Source organism: Bison bison, unplaced genomic scaffold, assembly GCF_000754665.1.
Source record: "Bison bison bison isolate TAMUID 2011002044 unplaced genomic scaffold, Bison_UMD1.0 scf7180017864376, whole genome shotgun sequence".
Classification (NCBI taxonomy): Eukaryota; Metazoa; Chordata; class Mammalia; order Artiodactyla; family Bovidae; genus Bison; species Bison bison.
Genome location: NW_011494948.1, coordinates 1999777 through 2020668, shown reverse-complemented (window position 1 = coordinate 2020668; position 20892 = coordinate 1999777). Strand labels below are relative to the sequence as shown.

At 36.7% G+C, this 20892-nt stretch overlaps 1 protein-coding gene across 9 annotated transcripts in view; it reads left to right on the top strand.

Moving 5' to 3' along the window:
• The window catches only part of PTPRD (protein tyrosine phosphatase, receptor type, D), a 572360-nt gene that overhangs the window by 519281 nt on the left and 32187 nt on the right, over nucleotides 1-20892 (top strand). For all 9 annotated transcript variants that reach the window (XM_010856985.1, XM_010856991.1, XM_010856992.1 and 6 more), the window contains 2 exons: nucleotides 3259-3378; nucleotides 3891-4045. In XM_010856985.1, the coding sequence (XP_010855287.1) occupies nucleotides 3259-3378; nucleotides 3891-4045 (275 nt within the window). The remainder of the gene's footprint in view (nucleotides 1-3258; nucleotides 3379-3890; nucleotides 4046-20892) is intronic.

The following is a 20892-nucleotide window of genomic DNA, read 5'->3' as shown; positions in this document are numbered from 1 at the left end:
GAAGGCCACTTGTAGTCACTTCAGAAGCAAATAAGAAAAGACAGACATCAGTATTTGTACTGTAACTCCCACCTTGTATAAGGGGAGCCTTCTGTACAGCACATGTTAACTCTCACACTCAGCTCTATGCATGAAACCTAAGAAGTAGTAACTCTCTAGATTATTCTCTGAGATTCTTCTCTCAGGGAAAAAAAAAAAAAAACTGGTAGTGGGGAGGGTTATTGCCAAAGAAAACATTTCAAGAGAGGGAAACAGAGCTAGCTCATTTGTATTAGCTGGTTAGGAAAAAATATATATAATTTATATTATTTTTCTGTATCCGTTTCATTTTTTTCCTCACTAGACTTCTGACTCCCTCTCTAACCTTACAATGCGAAATTATTTGTTTAGTGTATGGCTAATAATGCAAGGCTTAAAGGAATATTTATTAGTAAGTCTAAGCCCTTAAATTTAGCCCTCAGGATGAAACCTATACAGTCTACTCAGAGAATGAGGTGGAGAAAAGAAGTGTTGCAGTCCTTGCACTGAAGGGAAGCCTATGTTGCTGTTCAGAGGGCTCAGGCAACCCTTCTAATCCCACTGCTGAGACTGTACATGTGAATGTGCACATACATTAGAACATTTATTTTTTCATAAACTCCGCTTGCAAAATGTCTCTTGAGAATAAACACAGATGTTTAAATATATTGACTTTTTAAAAAGTTGCTTCTAGTTTTTGCAGTTTCACTTAAAACATTTTAGAGGGGTTTTTTTTAGTAAAGAGTAAGGCTAGAATACATTCTTTAAAATGAGTACAAGAACTATTTAAAGAGCTAAAAAATGTTCACAGTATTTACTCCTTATAGTAATGTTTTGCGGAATTTTTTTTTTTTCCTAAAGAGGTCAGAGTCTAACTAAGCCAAAAATAGTTGCAGTTCTCAAACTTTAAAATAATCATTATAAATTTAAGTTTTCCTACATTTTAGGGATGGAGTGGATTTGTATATGGAAAGTCACTCGATAGTGGAGTCATTTTTCCAGAGATCACATAAAGGCTGGCTTATGGTTCTTTTCTTGTTTTCCTTTGTCTTACCTCACTAAAAGGTCTAAGGATAACCATTCTCCAGCTTTGAAACATAATTACATTGAATTGGGTTTGGTGAATTGTACTGAACTTCTAGTTCATTTTGTTGCATTAACTTGTGGTTTTTGTACCCTTCATAGTGGTATTTGTCCTCCTGGGATATAACCTGTTGGTTTTGATTTGAAAGAACTCATATTCAGCTGAAATTCTTAAATCATGAGTTTTGAGTTTCTCTGTTGATTCCTAAACTCAGTACATTGTTGGCGTCCCTTCAAATGTTCCAATAAGAGGCCTCCAGTTTCTTTTGTCTTTTGCAGCAAGACATCAACTTGACATCTATTTCATGGTTTAGAACAGATCCTCTGACTTCATTTTTGTGATTTTTTTTTTTTCTATCTGAATTAGGGTTACTTAAGTAATATTGGCTCTGTGAGGGTAGTAGCCTTTTCTAAGTTTATCCAAGTACAACTTGGGTTTTAATGGATGTCTATGGCAACCCACTCCAGTACTCTTGCCTGAAAAATACCATGGATGGAAGAGCGTGGTAGGCTACAGTCCGTGGGGTCGCAAAGAGTCAGACACGACTGAGCGACTTTGCTTTCAGAGAAGACACAGATGTACCCAACCCTGGTCTTACTATATCAATATTCTCCTTAAAAAATTCTTTCCCTTGTGTTATTTTTAAGTTAGAACATATGATAGAAATATGAAACAAGAATATTTTGTGCATCTATAAATGCAAGCCTTTAAAAACAACTTACTAAGATATAATTCTCCATTTTTATGGTGAACCACTTTTGTTCGTTTTTCTTGATATAGATAATGTTTGTGTGGGTCTCACAGTTGAGATGAAGGCACAGGAGCAGACCTTGAGAACGCAGTCTCTGCCTTCCTGTGTAACTGGACCTTTTCTTTCATCTTGTCTAGGAAACTGTGTAGAGGATTAACCCTCTCCCTTTTCACAAGTTCTGGTCTCTACACAGAAAGAGGCAGACTCTGAGCAGCAAATGCTTTAGTTGTGAAACAGAAAATTACAATGTTATTTACAGAATGGTAATAATATTTATATTCAACATAAAAGCAAATAATTACCTAGTAATTCTATTTACTGAGCCAAAAATCCAAGTACCTATGATAATGCCTCATTGCTTTTGTTTAAATCCAAAGATCATAATTTTCAAGTATTTTTCAAGTAGAAAATGTACTAATATAAAATAGTACTAGATTTGTTTACCTAGAGACATGCATTTTAATTGGCTTCAACTAAGAACTACTCCCATTTTTTTTTTCTTTTAATCTGAGATGGAAAGGGTAAATATATTCTGATGTATCGTCTTACTAGAAAATAGTGTTATCTTTGCTATTTTTCATTACACTTTTTAATGCCCAAAGGCACATTCAATAAATTCGAGGCATACAGCAGGTTTGGAATTATTCTTTGTTGCATATTAAATTAATTGCATTAAATACTTTTTACGTGCTTTTCTTGTCCAACTTCACATAATCACTGTAGATTATTGATCTAAAATGAATGGGTTTTAAATTATTTAAACTTTGCCACTGCTAGTGGGTTACCCTTGGAGACTTTTTAAAGAACAGACAGCTCTTTTCCCCCAGACTTTACATATTTCATTTGTTTTTGATATACATACCATTTATCTTGTATTAAAGAAAAATGCTGTGTTGTTTGTTATACTTTGACAGATTTACAAATTATTTCTACTTTTCTTTTAAACAAGCATATTTCGAGATAGCTCAAGATGAAATCGTTTGTGCCTTTTAAACCTTGATGGATGAACACTAACTATCTCACCATGTCATTTAAGTGCCTAAGTGTAATCTTTCTGAAGCGATTCTTAACGTCTATCGTAGAACAATTTTGTGTTTTCTTTTCAAGTCCTCTGAAGTTTCAAATACCTCTCTCCTTATTCTTCTTGGCGACAATCTGCAATTTATTTTTCTCCAGCAAAATTGAATCTGTTACTGCTTAGTATTCCTACCAGTTTGAAAAATGTGGTTTACATTGGCATCAGAGCAGTAATTTACATATATTGGGATAACAAGAATGCACGCCAGAAAAAGATCAACATAAAATGAAATGCAGAAAAGCTGTTTTCCTTCAACAGCAACTCAAAATAAAGCTAATAGAGAAATTGATGAGGCTCTGCCCTGAATGTGTCACTTGTTTCTTCTAGGTGAAGTGTGACCAGTATTGGCCCAGCAGAGGCACAGAAACCCATGGGCTGGTCCAAGTGACGCTGCTAGATACAGTGGAGCTGGCCACATATTGTGTTCGAACATTTGCACTTTACAAGGTTTGCTTTTTTTCCCCCCTCTCTTTCCCCTTTCCATTATTTAAAGAAAGCTTCTTTTGAGAAATCAAATATTTCAAGGCTTTACTTAAATCTTGATTCTACTGGCAACAATGAAGAATGAAATGATTCTTCCATTATCGCTCGGCAGTTTTTCTCCTTGTCTAGTGATTTGTCAATAAACATGGAACTCTTGCTCTGAATGCAAGTTTCGGCAAATGAAGACTGGATGAAGAAGAACTAGTTCTTTCTGTAAAATATGACAGGAGCACTCCTGATAGTTAAACCTGAGAAATGGAATGCTTCTCACCTAGGAATTTTGTCTTCCTGAGCAAATATTTGTCATTTACAAATAGCTTGTAGTTATAACTCCAAAGAGTAGTTCTTCCCAAAGAATACAGGTTAGGGGAAGGAATTAAGAGAACACATCTACATGTTACCTTTCCCATGTTATTACACATCATACAACTTGAGGCTAAGAACACAGAATCTCAATCACTGTTCTTACTTTACAGAATGGTTCAAGTGAGAAGAGAGAAGTGAGACAATTCCAGTTCACTGCCTGGCCTGATCATGGTGTTCCAGAACACCCAACACCTTTTCTGGCTTTCTTACGGAGAGTCAAAACCTGTAACCCTCCTGATGCAGGTCCCATGGTTGTACACTGCAGGTAAGAACCTCTGAGAGCATTTTCCTCACAGTCAGAGTGTTTGTGGGGAAACACAAAACCGAATGATTTCTCGCTGGATATTCTCTTTCTAACCTTTTGATACTCTGGGAGAGTAACTGGCTTTGTAAATGATACAGGGAGTATTTTTTGGTCAAATGAGGTCTATACTATCAATAGGAAGGATTTGATAGAGTGCATAGCTGACTCCCCAGCCCTGGGAGATAAAAGCAAATATGGTTCATGCTGTTTTCTCTTTGGAGAAAACATAAATACATTCTTTTGAAATATATATATATATATACAAATTATTGTTTGATAGATTCTTGTGGGCTGGGCTAATATAAACTTTTTACTATTTATAGGGAAAAATGCTGAACAAAATAACATTATAAACATACAAGTTTACAGAGACCATTTCTTACTGCTTGAAGATGCCTTCTGCATATTAGTATTATCAAGTCACATACAAAAATATTCTATTTTGAGTTTTAAATTTTTATTTAATAAAATATGTACAAAGACCTATAGATTGGAAGAAATTTTTTATGTACTCAAAAGTAATGAATCTGCATTTTTCTTAATGTATAATTTATTATTTTGTACTTAATTCTAACATTCTCTATATCACCACTCAGATTCTACTATAAATGTGTTCATACATTTTTAATTCTAAACTGATTTCTTCCAGTTTTCTGAATTCCCCTGAAGTGCCATTACTAACAGATTATTAAAGATATCTGGTCAGTTGTTTATTGCTATATAAATTACAGTTCATGTAACTTCATAGTAGTCTTTTGTAACCCAAGTAATTCCAATACTTAGAAAATATATAAAAGAAGAAAAGAAGCATCTATCATAAACCACTTCTAACATGACTTAATACTATAACTTTCATTCACATCCCATATTATACTATAGCATAATATAGTAGATTCTAGAAATAAGGTCTGTTTTTATAAAAAGCTGGATACCATGGATAGGTGAGAATAAAAACAATAAAATTTACCTGACTAACTCATGCTAGAGGAGTGATGTTAAACAATGGCCTGGCAAATTCCAAATAAGATAATGTTTTATTTCTCTTTTCCAGCATTTTTACCCTAACAAAAACTGATAGTAATATTACTCTTTATTCATTGAGTATTTTACAAATTCCAAAGCACTACACCATGCTTTACTTTTACTGTTTGATGTTCTTAGCAACAGTATATCGGATCAAGAGACGAGAACACAGAGTTTGGTTCAAGTAAGATAGTTGAGAAGTTGGAGGTACGATCAGCCTCACCCTATAATCAACTTCTTACTCCTCTTTAACAAGAATAGGGGTCTTTGAAAATCTGCCGCTATGTTGAAGTTGGGTTTTTTTGGCATGATTCTTAAATACTATAAATTATTGCTATTAATTTGAGCAAATTATTATTAATTGAGCAAATGCTTTTATATCATGAAATCAGATTTCTGGTTGGTTTTAGCAGGCTGTCTGTGTGTTCTGTTACACAAACATCTTTGCAGACCTCAAAGAGCCATTGAAACTGGTTGCATAGTGCCCCTCCTTGGCACAAAATCAACTTAATTATGAAAACCACACATGAAACATTTGCAGATGGAGTTTGGCCGCAGGAGAGAAAACAGGAAGTTTGGCCTCACTCAAGAAGTGTTGCCTTCCTAAGTCTCCTGGCAAAGATGCAATTCACACAGATGCATACCTATATACACACAGGTGTATACACTTACACACAAAAAAAAAAACACATACATTTATATATACAAAATAATAGAAATGAGAATTAGAGAAACCTCACATGTATGATGGAGAAGGAAATGGCAACCCACTCCAGTGTTCTTGCCTGGAGAATCCCAGGGAAGGGGGAGCCTGGTGGGCTGCCATCTATGGGGTCGCACAGAGTCGGACACGACTGAAGCGACTTAGCTGCAGCAGCAGCAGCACATGTATGATAAGATATCTTGGCCTCTTGATTTAGACAGGCAGTGTCCACACAGCCAACTTCCAGAGCATCATGAATCTTTGACTTGGTTACCTGTATGTTAAAACCCGCAAGCATAATTTTTTTGATAGAGTGGCAGAGGATAGTCATTTCAAATAGCAACTGCTCCTGTGGTATTCCAGCAACGCTGGTTTAAAAAGCTTCTCTAGGCAGGAAGGAAACTGCAGAAAGTGACACTATCCATGTCGCAAAGGGATCCTGATTAGTTACCATGAGCACTGTTGCAAATAATCACAGAAAATACTCTGGAGTTTAAATACTGAACTTCATGATTTCTCTTATGATGGACTTGATTTTTTTTTTTTTTTACTAAATGATGAAGAAGTAGTAACAAACTCAAAGTAAGTCTAAGCGTTCTGCCACACAGATCCTGTGAGAAAGGAGAAGTTTCTGAAAGAAGACTGGTGGCAGATAACAAAAATGGAATGGGACTGGAAAAGGAGAAAATTAATTTTCCTTAAATAGTTTTCTCTAAGCAATAAAAGTAGCAGGACTAAAAAATCACTATGAGTAAACTAAATTCTAATGATCAATAATAAAAAGGACTTATGAGAACAGACTAGTACAAGCAGAGACAAGACCTTAGAAGGTCTTAGAAATTTTAAAATTTAGATATTTTCCATCATAGAAATACCATCAGATATTTCACAGTGACAGAGAACACTTTAATGCTATGGCTTTAGAATCTTTGATAGTAATAAATATGTTTTCAAGAAAGACCAAAAAAACCATTGAACTCTTAAAATGAAGCTGTTAAGGATACATAGAAATTAATCCTGCCATTCTAAAGGCCTTTAAGATAAAGACTGAACTTCTTAGTATTACATTTATCATCGAGGCCAATCTCAGCCTCAGTGCCTTGTTCACTCTCGCACCACCCACCACTAGGTATATATTTCAAGCATAATACTCTCATCTCTGACTTTATCCACTCTAGCAGTTTACCTGTTTCCTTTTTCTACCTGATGATGTATATTCTTACTTCATAATCTAACTTACATCTTACATAGTACTTCTGTGTTATGGCAAAGGCTGCAGACTGGCCTTGGATGATCCTGCTAATATACATGATAATTTTTTTTCTTAACTTTGAATTTGAATGTCTTTAAGCTGGCATGCACTGTCCAGTTTTCCAAACTGTTCCCACTCATTTTTTTTTTTTAACACACAATTCAGTTTATCTATTTATAAGAACTGTTTCATCTTATAGACATTTGAGTTGAAACCCTGGAGAAGACTTTTAAGCTCATTCCCCACTCCTCTTCTCATAGGAAGAATTGAAGTTTTTATTCTCTGAGCTCTCATAAAACAGGTTCACACTTAGCTTATTCAGCTCTCTGTGTGCAGATCACATATGTCATGCAGTCACAGAGGGCATGGACTATATGGATTATGCATGACCGTATCTCAGCTTTTACATTGTAGAAGGTGCTAATAGTTGCTTGATGAAGTTAATTGGATTCCATATGGCATTTTTAGGAATATTTACAGAAAGAGTGTGATAATTTCAAGGCTGGACTGTTTTTGGTTTTTTAACCGGAGACTATATTTTTGTCTCGTTATGTTGGAGTAACTTTTCAGAGCTTAATTAAGTTGCCTGTATCTTTCTAATACAGATTTCTGAATCCCCTTTTCTACTGCTGTATCCTTTATGTTCTTTCCCACATACCCTTTCATTCTTCAATTAAATACAGACATAGATCTCTGCTTTTGTAGCCACAATAATAGTTAAGGATATTGAACCATTCATCCACATCAGATAATCTTTCCTCTAACTGGAGAGGCCTTTCTCTAAGTGCTTTATATGTGTTGCTGTATTTTTCTCCTTATCGTCTACAGAGGTAGGAATCCTGATTCTTCCATCACACTTATACCAAAAAAAAAAAAAAACCCACAAGGCAAGAAAAGTCAACTTAATTGTCTAAGCTCCTGCCACTCGTGGTGCCAGAGTCATTATGTGCCCCAGGGTTACCGGTCTTATAAATCACGTAACTTTTCCAGTTTATCCATTACTTGCTTGTTCTCAGCTTCTCCTTTGGCCAACCACGTGGAGGGCATTTCACTTTTAGACTCATCCTGATGACTTGGTCAGCAGGAGAAACTTCTTCCTTTCTGACTCCACATCACATTGAAATGCTAGCCTTTATTTCACTCTTTCTATGTGAAAGATGATTGCTAGCAAATGAGTTTCTTCTACCACTTAATCTTTTTAACATAATCACAACAGTTGCAAATCAGTGCACCATTACTATTTTCCAAGTAATACTAAGCCCTCAGGTGTTCACTCATTTAATCTACTAAACAATATATTTTACCTGTGAGTCATATTTAAACACAGGGAATTATAGGTAATTTGCCCAGAATCAAACAGCTCATAAACTAAGGCCATATTTCAAAGTCCATGACCTGCTTACCCACCATTATATCCAGTTCAGACTTTTTCTTGCTGAGTTTTCCTTAGTTCCTTATACTTAATGTCTTGTAGATATCTGTTGACCACATGGTTACCAGGTGGATATTTGCAATTATCTCTACAAATATCGTCTCAGTGTTAGAGACATGCCATATTTTTTTCCTTATTAATAAAATTTGGTTTCGAAAGAGACTAAGGAAGGGAAGTTTCAGGCTATTTCATAAAATTATGCATTGCATTTAAGCATATCATATCATTTCAGTCATCCTCTTAGGAAATAAAGACACTTTCTTTTTCCTTTTTCAGCCCTATTTGTGTTGTTTTTTTAGAACTGGTAGTTTATTTCTATTGGTATCAAAGGGATACAACAGCTGATTTTCTCTAAGTATTTGTTTCTTGTTAGTTGAATTCAGTTCAGTCAGTTGTGTCCGACTCTTTGCGACCCCACGGACTATAGCACACCAGGCCTCCCTATCCATTACCAACTCCTGGAGTTGAAACAAACTCAAGTCCATTGAGTTGCTGATGCCATCCAACCATCTCATCCTCTGTCGTCCCCTTCTCCTCCCTACTTCAATCTTTCCCAGCATCAGGGTCCTTTCAAATGAGTCAGTTATTCACATCAGGTGGCCAAAGTATTGGAGTTTCAGCTTAAGCATCAGTCCTTCCAATGAATATTCAGCGCTGCTTTCCTTTAGGATGGACTGGTTGAATCTCCTTGCAGTCCAAGGGACACTAAAGAGTCTTCTCCAAAACAACAGTTCAAAACCATCAATTATTTGATGCTCTGCCTTCTTTATGGTCCAACGCTCACATCCATACATGACTATTGGAAAAACCATAGCTTTGACTAGATGGACCTTTGTCAGCAAAGTAATGTCTCTGCCTTTTAATATGCTATCTAGGTTGATCATAACTTTTCTTCCAAGGGAGCAAGCGTCTTTTAATTTCATGGCTGCAGTCACCATCTGCAGTGATGTTGGAGCCAAAAATAAATAAATAAATAAAGCCTGTCACTGTTTCCACTGTTTCCCCATTTATTTGCCATGAAGTGATGGGACCAGATGCCATGATCTTAGTTTTCTGAATGTTGAATTTTAAGCCAAGTTTTTCACTCTCCTCTTTCACTTTCATCAAGAGGCTCTTTAGTTCTTCTTCACTTTCTGCCATAAGAGTCCTGTCATCTGCAAATCTGAGGTTATTGATATTTCTCCCAGCAATCTTGATTCCAGCTTGTGCTTCCTCCAGCCTAGCAATTCTCATGATGTACTCCGCATGTAAGTTAAATAAGCAAGGTGACAATCAATATTCAGCCTTGACATATACCTTTCCCAATTTAGTACCAGTTTTTTGTTCCATGTCCATTTCTAACTGTTGCTTCCTGACCTGCATACAAATGTCTCAAGAGGCAGGTCAGGTGGTCTGGTATTCCCATCACTTGAAGAATTTTCCAGAGTTTGTTGTGATCCACACAGTCAAAGGCTTTGGCGTAGTCAATAAAGCAGAAATAGATATTTTTTCTGGAACTCTCTTGCATTTTTGATGATCCAATAGATCTTCAAATTTGGCAATTTGATCTCTGGTTCTTCTGCCTTTTCTAAAACCAGCTTGAGCATCTGGAAGTTCATGGTTCATGTACTGTTGAAGCCTGGCTTGGAGAATTTTGAGCATTACTTTACTAGCGTGTGAGATTAGTAGAATTGTGCCATAGTTTGAACATTCTTTGGCATTGCCTTTCTTTGGAATGGGAATGAAAACTGAGCTTTTCCAGTCCCGTGGCCACTGCTGAGTTTTCCAAATTTGCTGGCATGGTTAGTGCAGCACTTTCACAGCATCATCTTTGAGGATTTGAAATAGCTCAATTGGAATTCCATCACCTCCACTAGCTTTGTTCATAGTGATGCTTTCTAAGGCCCACTTGACTTCACATTCCAGGATGTCTGGCTCTAGGTGAGTGATCACACCATCGTGATTATCTGAGTCATGAAGATCTTTTTTGTACAGTTCTTCTGTGTATTCTTGCCACCTCTTCTTACTATCTTCTGCTTCTGGTAGGTCCATACCATTTCTGTCCTTTATGGTGCCCATCTTTGCATGAAATTTTCCCTTGGTATCGCTAAATTTAAGAGATCTCTAGTCTTTCCCATTCTATTTTTTCCTCTATTTCTTTGCATTGATCACTGAGGAAGGCTTTCTTATCTTTCCTTGCTATTCTTTGGAATTCTGCATTCAAATGGGTATATCTTTCCTTTTCTCCTTTGTCTTTTGCTTCTCTTCTTTTAAAGCTATTTGTAAGGCCTCCTCAGAGAACCATTTTGCCTTTTTGCAGTTCTTTTTCTTGGGGATGGTCTTGATTCATGCCTCCTGTACAATGCCATGAACCTATGTCCATAGTTCTTCAGACACTCTGTCTATCAGATCTAATCCCTTTAATCTGTCTGTCATTCCCACGGTATAATCGTAAGGAATTTGATTTAGGTCATACCTGAATGGTCTAGTGGTTTTCCCTACTTTCTTCAATTTAAATCTGAATTTGGTAATAAGGAGTTCATGATCTGAGCCACAGTCAACTCCCAGTCCTGTTTTTGCTGACTGTATAGAGCTTATCCATGTTTGGCTCCAAAGAATATAATCAATCTGATTTCTATATTGACCATCTGGTGATGTCCATGTGTAGAGTTTTCTCTTGTGTTGTTGGAAGAGGGTTTTTGCTATGAACAGTGTGTTCTCTTGGCAAAACTGTATTAGCCTTTGCCCTGCTTCATTCTGTACTCCAAGACCAAATTTGACTGTTACCCCAGGTATTTCTTGACTTCCTACTTTTGCATTCCAGAATAAATTGGGATGAAGCTATAATTTCATTGAGTCTACTTCAATTCTTGACTCATGATACTTACTCTGAGTCATAGTAACCCCTTTTAGGACCAAGGGAATATACTTTCTTCATAGGAGAAATGTATTCATTGATGAATAAATATGAAACAAGGTTAGACCAAGACCTTTCTGCATCTGTCTTTTAAATGAAACAGTTCCCAAAGAGAGTAAAATAGAACTTCTGAGAGTAATTTCAATCTTTCACATCATAGAATCAAACCAGTCTTCAAAACTGAAAGGAACAGGAACTGTGGGCCAGATGTAGCTAATGTCCTGGAAGCATCAATGGGCCACAAAGGGTGACCCAGTAAAAATCAGATGACAAGTTGGGATTGGAACAGTTCCTCAGATCCAATCTTCATAATACTCTCTGACTTTATAGGTGAAAGCATGACCAAGAACTACTCAGGTCATATTCATAGCATAACCCTTTACTCCTAATTCCTGCCCAATATCGATTAAAAAAAAAAAAGCCTTGTCAAGGTCAAAGGATTTTAGAAAGTATTGCATATGAGCATAAAAATAAAAGACCTTGTAATCTAAAGGCACTAAGCATGCTATGGAAAATTATTTAATGCATTTTTAACCATTCATTCTAAATTTCATCCTTTATTCTTCCCAGTTTTCCATTCAAATATCTCTTTAGATCAAAGCCCATAAGTATTGCCAAAGCATGTGATAGTTTTGAGATGCTGACAAGTATGAACCATAGACCCATATTTTCCTTAAAGCTGGGATTCATTTTCACATATAAATTAAGTAATAAGAGACTCTAGCCTTCTACAGATGAAAGACTGGATTGTTAAAAGTACCAACATCTCTGGATAAGAAAATGGGTAGAGTATACAAATTTATGGAAACATTTTAAGGAGAGAAGAAATAATTATGCCATGTGGAAACTATTATGCCAGATTCTGTTCTTATATATCAATAATTCTGCATTAAAAAAGCAAATTTTTAGCTAATGAAACAACATGGTGATATAAAACAGGAGGCCAGATCCTCCAAACTGTGATGGCACAATCCTGTAAGAGAAAAACACCTTGCCTCCCTGAAGTAGTTTAAAAGTAAGTGAATCAAAAGAAAGCATTAAAGGAAATTATATAGTGGCCCCATGGATATAAAATTTAAAACACAAACTGAAGGAGTTTGGGGTACTGGCTATCTAAAATGGAAAATTTGCTTGAAAAGAAGCATTATAAAGGCAGTAGAGGAAAAGTAAGACCAATATTACAAGGAACTAACTTCAAAGTCATACATTAGGGTTTATAATATAAAAAATGCCTTCCAGGGCAACTGAGAAACTATCACCTTTCCATTCTCAGTCCATGCCCAAGAACAAACAAATCACTTTTATGTAGGCGTGTGACAATTTACAGAGCATCTCCCGCTGTTTATTCAGTTTAATTATAATAAGGAGAATGGTAGATTGCAATATTAATATCTACACAGATAAGGAAACTGAGACTGAACAGTCTTAATTTGCTAGAGTGACTTGCTGTATATCACATTTTTAACTAGTTAGTGGAAAATCTGGACAAGAACCAATGCTTTATGATTCCAGGTCTTCTCTTTGTTTGTACCTTAACTGCTGTTCTCTATTTTGCTCAATTTTTGTTACACATGAGAGCAGACTAGGCCCCAGCCAATAACAGAGGTGGCTTTTTAGCAGATCTGAAAGGCCCTTTGGAGGCAGCATTGCATGATGGTGAGTACTGTGCATTTGAAATCAGCTTCCTGAAGTTCAAATCTCAGCTGCTGCATTTACTACATCTATAACCTTCGGCAAGTTAATTAAGCTAAGACTTGACTTCTGTTCAGTAAAATGGGATGATGATAGTATGTCCTTCATAGTATTGTCTATAAAAATTAAATAGGATGGTGTGTGTAAAGTGATAATTAGCCACCAACCTGCCTCTTTAGTCGTTTTGATGTTTGTATTGTCATTAGAACACATTATGTGTTTTCAGTTCAGTTCAGTTCAGTCGCTCAGTCATGTACCCTACATAAAATATGTGGTTATTTAAATTGACTTTATTATTATAAAACAACGAAGAATACTGTCAAACAACAAAAAAGAATATGAGCTTGACTTCTATGTACTTTGTGATCTAGATGAGTAGAAAATGAATGTGTATGTGTATTTACCTAGAAAGTGAGTAGCAACTAGAATATTTAATACTAAAATGCAGAAGTACTATAATAATTATTTCCTTGCACCAAAAAAATTTATTAGAACAGATTGTGACTATAAGACCAGTTTTCTCAATTCAACATTTTTGAGATTTGAGTCATGCAATTTTTGTTTTGAGGAACTGTCCTATTCATTGTAGGAGGTTTAGCAAGATCCCTGGCCTCTGCCCACTCCCTACAGATGCAACAACCAAATATTTCTTCAACCATTGCTGACTGTCCCCTTGGGGGTAAAGTCAATCCAATTGAGAACCATAGCTATATGACAGTGAAACTGATTTTTGATTGTAGCAGAATATATGCATCCAAGTGATAGCCCACATCAAAGCTTTAAATCTTGAAAACCCTTCTTTGAATGACTCTCTTATTTTAAGGTTTAGGAGAACTTCTCTCTGAGACTTACATTAAGAATCACGTTTTAACTTTTACAGAGAACTAGACTAATTACTTGAAAAATCATACAACAATACTCCCTACCTTGATCACCAACCATACAAACCAAGACTTGACTATAACTGTCTCTTGGTACTTTAAAAAAAAAAAAAAAAAGGTAACCAATTCCAATATCACTAATTATCAGAGAAATGCAAGTCAAAATTACAATGAGGTATCACCTCACACCAGTCAGAATGGCCATCATTAAAAAAGTCTATAAACAATAAATGCTGGAAAGAGTGTAGAGAAATGGAAACATTCCTGTGCTGTTGGTGGGAATGTAAACTGGTATTGCCACTATGGAGAACAGTATGGAGGTTCCTTAAAAAAACTAAAAGCAGAACTACTATATGATCCAACAGTCCCACTTCTGGACATATATCCTGAGAAAATCATAAATCCAAAGAGGTACGTGCACCCCAGTGTTCACTGCAATACTGTTTACTATAGCCAAGACATGGAAGCAACCTAAACGTCCATTGACGGAGGAATGGATAAAGAAAATGTGGTACGTATAAACAGTGGAATATACTTAGCTTTAAAAAGAATGAAATAATGCCACTTGTAGCAACATGTATGGGCCAAGATATTATTATACTAAATAAAGTGAAGTAAGTCAGACAGAGAAATATATCATATGTCATATGTGGCATCTAATTTTTTTTAAAGTGATACAAATGAACTTATTTACAAAACACAAACAGACTTATAGATATTGAAAACACAGTTATGGTTATCAAAAGGGAAACATTGGGAGGAGGGATAACTCAGGAGCTTGGGCTTTACATACACACAGAACTATATACGAGATAGATAACCAAAAAGGACCTACTGTCTAGCACAGGGAACTCGACTCACTATGCTGTGATAACCTATATGAGAAAGGGATCTAAAAAAGAGTGAATATATGTGTATGTATAACTGAATCGCTTTGCTGTACACCTGAAACTAACACAACTTTGTAAGCCAACTATACCTCAATATTTTTTTTTTAATTCCACCTTCAAGGACAAAAATGTGCCACCATTAGGCAATTCAGCAGAACAGGTGATAGGCCCTCAACTCTGTTGCCAAAAAGGAGTTCCAAAAAATCTTTTACCCCATGGCAGCACTGCTGCAATAAATCTTCAGGCTCCGAAGGTGGCTACTTTTATGGGCTGTGCTGATCTTTCTTGCTAAGATATCAGTCATATTGCTTCATGTCCATGCTTGGTATGAACGTCCTGCATTCTGGCACTTCAAAACAGTAAGCCCTCGGAATGCTCTTAAGTGGCCTATGACTGTCCCCTTTTTTCAAAAATCTAATGGAAGCCAAAATAAAACATTAGGTGGATATTAGAAAAGTGAGTCATAATGTCAGACCCCCTGCTCAAACTTGCAAGTCCTGAAATCCCTTGCTCTTCTGTGGGGGTAGATATTTCTGGGACAGCATTCTATTTTTTAAATCATAGATTTTTATTGAAGATAAGCTTTTTTGTAAAATAATCAAATACTTTTATTATTTCCTATACCTTCTTCCAAGGGGACCTGAGAAGTCACTCCTCATCTTACCTCCCTCTATAATTCTCCTTCTCCCCTTCCAAAACAATCTTTTCTTTCAGTCCACTGAGAGAGGGTCAGTAGTTGAGACTTTTACTGGCCAAAGTGGAGCTTGTAGTGCCTATGGTTTCTGATATAAAAAGAATTAGATGAGATGGGGCAGGCTTAACTGTGGTTCCTTCATTTTAATGATAAAGGCTAAAGACCTTCTTGTTCAAATTTAATATTTTAAAGGAGAGGATTATTTGAGGCCAAGGCTTGAAGGTCACCTATCATCCCTTCCACCACATTCTTTTGCTCGGAGCAAGGCCAGCTTAGATTCATGGAGTGATGAAACAAGACTGTACTTCTTGAAGAAGAGAGAAGTAACAAGTAATGTGTGGCCTCATTTATCCCACCACTGAGTACTGCCTAGCCGAACCTTTTTTCTTGACTGATGGAGCTCTTCTCTCTCCTCTTACCTTTCACAAGCTTGGCTAAGTCCACTGTGGATTTCCCTCCTGAGGCTGGATAGGAGGGAAAAATGTACTCCCTCCCTCTACCCCCAATTCCTGTCCATCCTAAAATACAGAGGTTTTTAAATATATGAAGTAGTTTTTTGCTTTTTTTTTTTAAGTGGAGGAAAAGTCAGTGTAATTTGTTTCACAACTGCAACTGATTATTTTTGCTGAGATATCAGCTTGTGTGGTGGGAGAAACTCATACTCTTGACTCCCATTTCATCATGCCTCAAAAATATTTCCCTTACATCTTCCTGTAATTTAGGATTTATTTGAGTTAACAGGCTTCTCCTTAAATTCAAAAATTAAGGGAGCATTATTTACTCACAGTGAATCATAGATCTAGAAAGAATATTTCAAGCCTCCCAGACACTCCCCACTCCTTTCTCTCTCTGCCTCCTTCCTCTCTCTCTCTTTCTCTTCCCACCCTCCTTCCCTCCCCACTCCTCTTTAATTTCAGAGATAGGAAAATAAAATGACCTCTAAGAAGGCTGACAACTTTCCCACAGATTCTTACTGGACACTCAAGTCTACCAAGGGCTAATCCAGTATGTTTCCCACTGCATTATGGTCCTTTTAATTGTATGCAAATCAACTTAATTAAGGACTCCCCAGCTTATTTTCTAGCTGAATTAGGAACATAATCAGAAAGCACCTGTATAACCTATGTAATGGCAAGGAGGCTCTATGGTGAGAACTAAGATGATCAGAGTAGATAACTTGGATGCGTTAACAGTTCATTAAGTATCACACATCTTCAAGGTTGTGACTGATTTAAAGAAGGGGCAAATGCATAACTGGGGAGTACCTGAATGTGCTCGGGACCCAGGTGGTCAGTAAGGCCAGAGCAGCAGAAAATAGTAGAGGGAGGCCAAGAGAGAGAAGAGACTGTCAGAGAGAAGCGCATCCAGCTATGAAGTGAGGTCTGGAGCCGTGATGGTGGAAATCACTTCAGGCCACTGAGAATGGCTTTGCATGCTGTCTTGGCAGCCCTGCTTTGGTTTGCAGTGGCTGCCTCGTGTATGTGCTACTCCCACTGGAGCTCTCGCTTGGCTATGCCCGTGGCTGTAGTATGAGCTTTTATAGTGGCCATATGCCTGGGAGGCTCCTCATCTACAATTTCCTCATTCCAGGCTCCAGCCAAGTACAGCAGATGCTATTGTTACCTCTTCTATTGAATAAAGTAGGAAGCAAAGAGAGAAGGAAATTTGTCAATATTGTTTTTCTGCTGGAACTGAAATAAAAACTGTGTGTGGTATATTGTCCAATAGCAGCCCATGTGTCAAATCCCCATTTTGTGTAACACACTTACAGAAGATAAGAATCTGCCCTTATGTTTCTTAACATAATGTAAATGACCTTCCTCCTTCTACTGTAGATGTGTTACAATTATAGCCATTCAGGCTCCTCAGCTTGGATCTGTGCAGTTGCTTGCATTTGCAAAGCCTTTGCCTCTGACCATGCCATCTGCTGGGATCACTCATGTTTCCTTAACACACTCATGGGGTTTGTTGTATGCCTGAAATCTAACTGTGCAAAACTCTGAAATCTTCCATATAAATAAACAAATGTTTAGCAAGTATTTTTAAACCTTTGCTTGATAAGTAACATTAACAAGGTACATTTGCATTTCTAAAGTCAGTACAGCTGCTGAGAGAATTTCTTGTTGCAGAAACATGAAGTGACACCAAAATCAGAAGAGAATCCCTTTTGAAATAAAAGCTTGCATGGAGAAATGCTCTCTGTGCTGTAGACAAGCCAAACGACAGTAAATTAAGCTAACGGAAAGGCCCTCGTTTGGAATAGGACATATCAGTTGGGGGTGGGAGGATAGTCTTAAGACTCTACGTCACTGGACCCCCACCACATGCGAGTATTAAACCTTTCTGTCAGCCTGAATATGAAACGGATGGGCCTGCAAAACTCCTGTCGATGTCCTGTACAATTATTGCTCTGCTCTCAGCAGCCTAGTTAGGTGTAATGTGAATTTCTTTCACAGAATGGGATAAGAAGAAACCCTCAAATATAACACAAAATACAGGTCCATTTTGCCAATCTATGAAATAAGTAAGAAAACAGACAAAAGGGGCATTTAATTTCTTCCAGAAGTACTACCTGATTTTTTGCCATTGTCTCCTGTTTTTCTATTTTCTGTTTTTTTTTCTCCTCTTGAATCCATAACTACCCCCAGATTTGTATGTAAGAGATGCAGGTTGGAGTTCCTTTTGCTATCTGTATTTTTTGACCTAACTGCTGTGGTGTCTGGCCATAAAGAGCAGCGCTAAGGTCATTAGGTCCTTCATGCTACTGAGGTAGGACTGTTACTGAGATTTGCCCTACATTCTACTGCCTGCTTGAAAACATATTTGAAGAGTTTGAGTACACTATCCATTAAGATAAGATTCAGGTTGGCTATTATAAGTGAATACAGAAAGTAAATATACAAAAGATGCAGCCTCAGTAGGTCACTATGCTAAGCCTCTAAATTTTATCCAGAGCCAGGGCTGTTAGATTGTAATGTAGACAAAGGCAGACCATGAATCATCTCAAAATATGAGGTAGGTTTCATATACATCCTGGAACCCCAGATGTCAACTCTTCCTAAAGTAATTCATACATAGCAGCAAATTTAAAAGTGCAAAGTAACAAATGAAGGCCCTGGAGCTGAATGCTTTCTTGGTAAGTGTGTGCTACTACGAAAAACCAGAATTCAATGACTTTCACCACACGTTTAGCTTTCAGGCTAAGAAATGGAAATGGTGTACACAGAAAATTAAGAGATATTCTAATGCCCTGAAACTTTGAGATCGCATACAATCTCTTACCTGAGTTTCTACTTCTCTAAGAAGGTGGAAAACAATCTAGTAATTTGCCAAAGACATCTTATCTACAAGGGAAAACTGCATAAAATTTGGTATATTAAATGCTTATTTACTCACAGTTATGATGATGAGAAGCAGGAGGAGGAGGAATGTTGGTCTTATGGAAACCATAGTAACAAGTTTTATCTGACTGCCTTCAAATTTAGAGCCAACTTGGTTCACAGGTGATCAGTCATTCTAGGGAAAAACAAATACTGTATGATCTCTCTCATATGTCAAAAACAAAACACCACAATTTCATAGATAACCAGAACAGATAGGTGGTTGCCAGAAGGGGTGGGGGTAGAAGTTTGAGAAGTGGATGAAGGGGGTCAAAAGGTTCAAAAAATAAATGTAAGTGTTAAACTTTGTCGACCTACATCCAACTCCAGTTCTAATCAATTGAACAGAGAGCCTTGCTAAGTCTGGACCCGTGCTCACCACTTACATTTGAAAAACCATAACCAATCATGTTGCAAACCACAAAAATTCTTTATAACCTATGGTTAACATTTCATCCCTTCTTTGTGTGTCTGGAAATGATTGACCGGGCTTCAGACTATTTTCTCTGATGTACTGCAGCCTGAAATCCAATTGTTATCTTGGTTCAATTAAACTCAAACTTATTGGTTTGTAGGACACAATAGTAAAGCCCAAGCTTAGCAAAACCTTTTCAGAATTCAGTAAGAAACTCTCTGAATGCAGTCTGGTTACCAGACTATGCATACCTCTGTTGTTGTGTTTATATTTCCTGAAGGCTTAGGAATAAATACATTTTTTAAAAATCTGAGATGACAGTTCTGCATGGATGTCATATTAATAGTGAATCTTTGTGGCATATATAATGTACAAAGGTACAATTCCTAAGATGGTCATCATGCCCTTTTCTGGATTCTCTGCCTATATTTCATAGAGATAATCTTATCAAGGAGCATTTCTAGAATGGTCACTTAGCTCATATGTCCTTTTAAAGGTACATCACATCACAATTTGGCTGTAGCATTAAAAACTTAGGTACAGTCTTAGCTATTAGAACTAGATTAATGGTTATAAGCAACATCTTTTTTTGTTGTTGTTATTTCTCTCCCTTAGGGATCCTATATTTTTGGGGGGAGCTTTATATTAGGGGGATAAAAAGGGGATATTTTCTTACTCTTTTTTAGTTTGGATGTTTCCAACTTACCCAAGAGTAGAGAGAATGTATAATGAACCCTCAAGCACCTATCACCCAGCTTCAGTTATCAACATTTCAGGCAGTGTTTATTAAATGGCAGTTCATTTTCTGTTTTTTTAAAGGAAACTCATTACATAACTGCCATTCAACATTTGAGGTTTTAATAACATGAGCAGCCTTATCTCAGGCAAATGCTCAAATTCCGTGGACAGATTTAATGTAAGGGGCACTCATTACCACTTTCTCAGCTTCATTTTAAGTACTCCTGGACTATATCTCTTATTCTAGTATAATCTGTTATTCACTCTGCTTCTCTAAGTCTAGAGTCATATGGCATCAAGTTTTAAAGTGATTCCAGACTATGAAAACCATGTCCCTCCATGAAAAACTTGTTCCTAAAACTATCGTTAGCAAATTTTAGCTTGCAAACATTTTTTTTAAGAGTTTTTATTTTGAAATTAATTTTTTTTAAAGGCTCAGTCCATCCTAGGCCCTACCACTGATATTTAACATCTATGCTTTATACTCCCCTGACTAAATCTGACTTCTTTTGATCTATGACAGTAGAGCTGAATTCAGAAATGATTAGCTACCTTATTTAGAAAAAATAAAACAGAAGAGAACTATAAATAGCAGTTTTATAAATCCAAATTTTGACCAGTTCCCAAAGAATTATTGGCATATATAATCTGAAAAATGATTTTCACACTCAATCTGGGTTCTATGAGAAGTCTGAATAGAGTCTACAGAAACAGAATTATGATTTGAACATAAAAAAGCCAATCACTCAGAAAATTCAAGAAACCTCATCAAGGTATGTGCACTCTGAACCCTGATTTATTACCAGATGTTA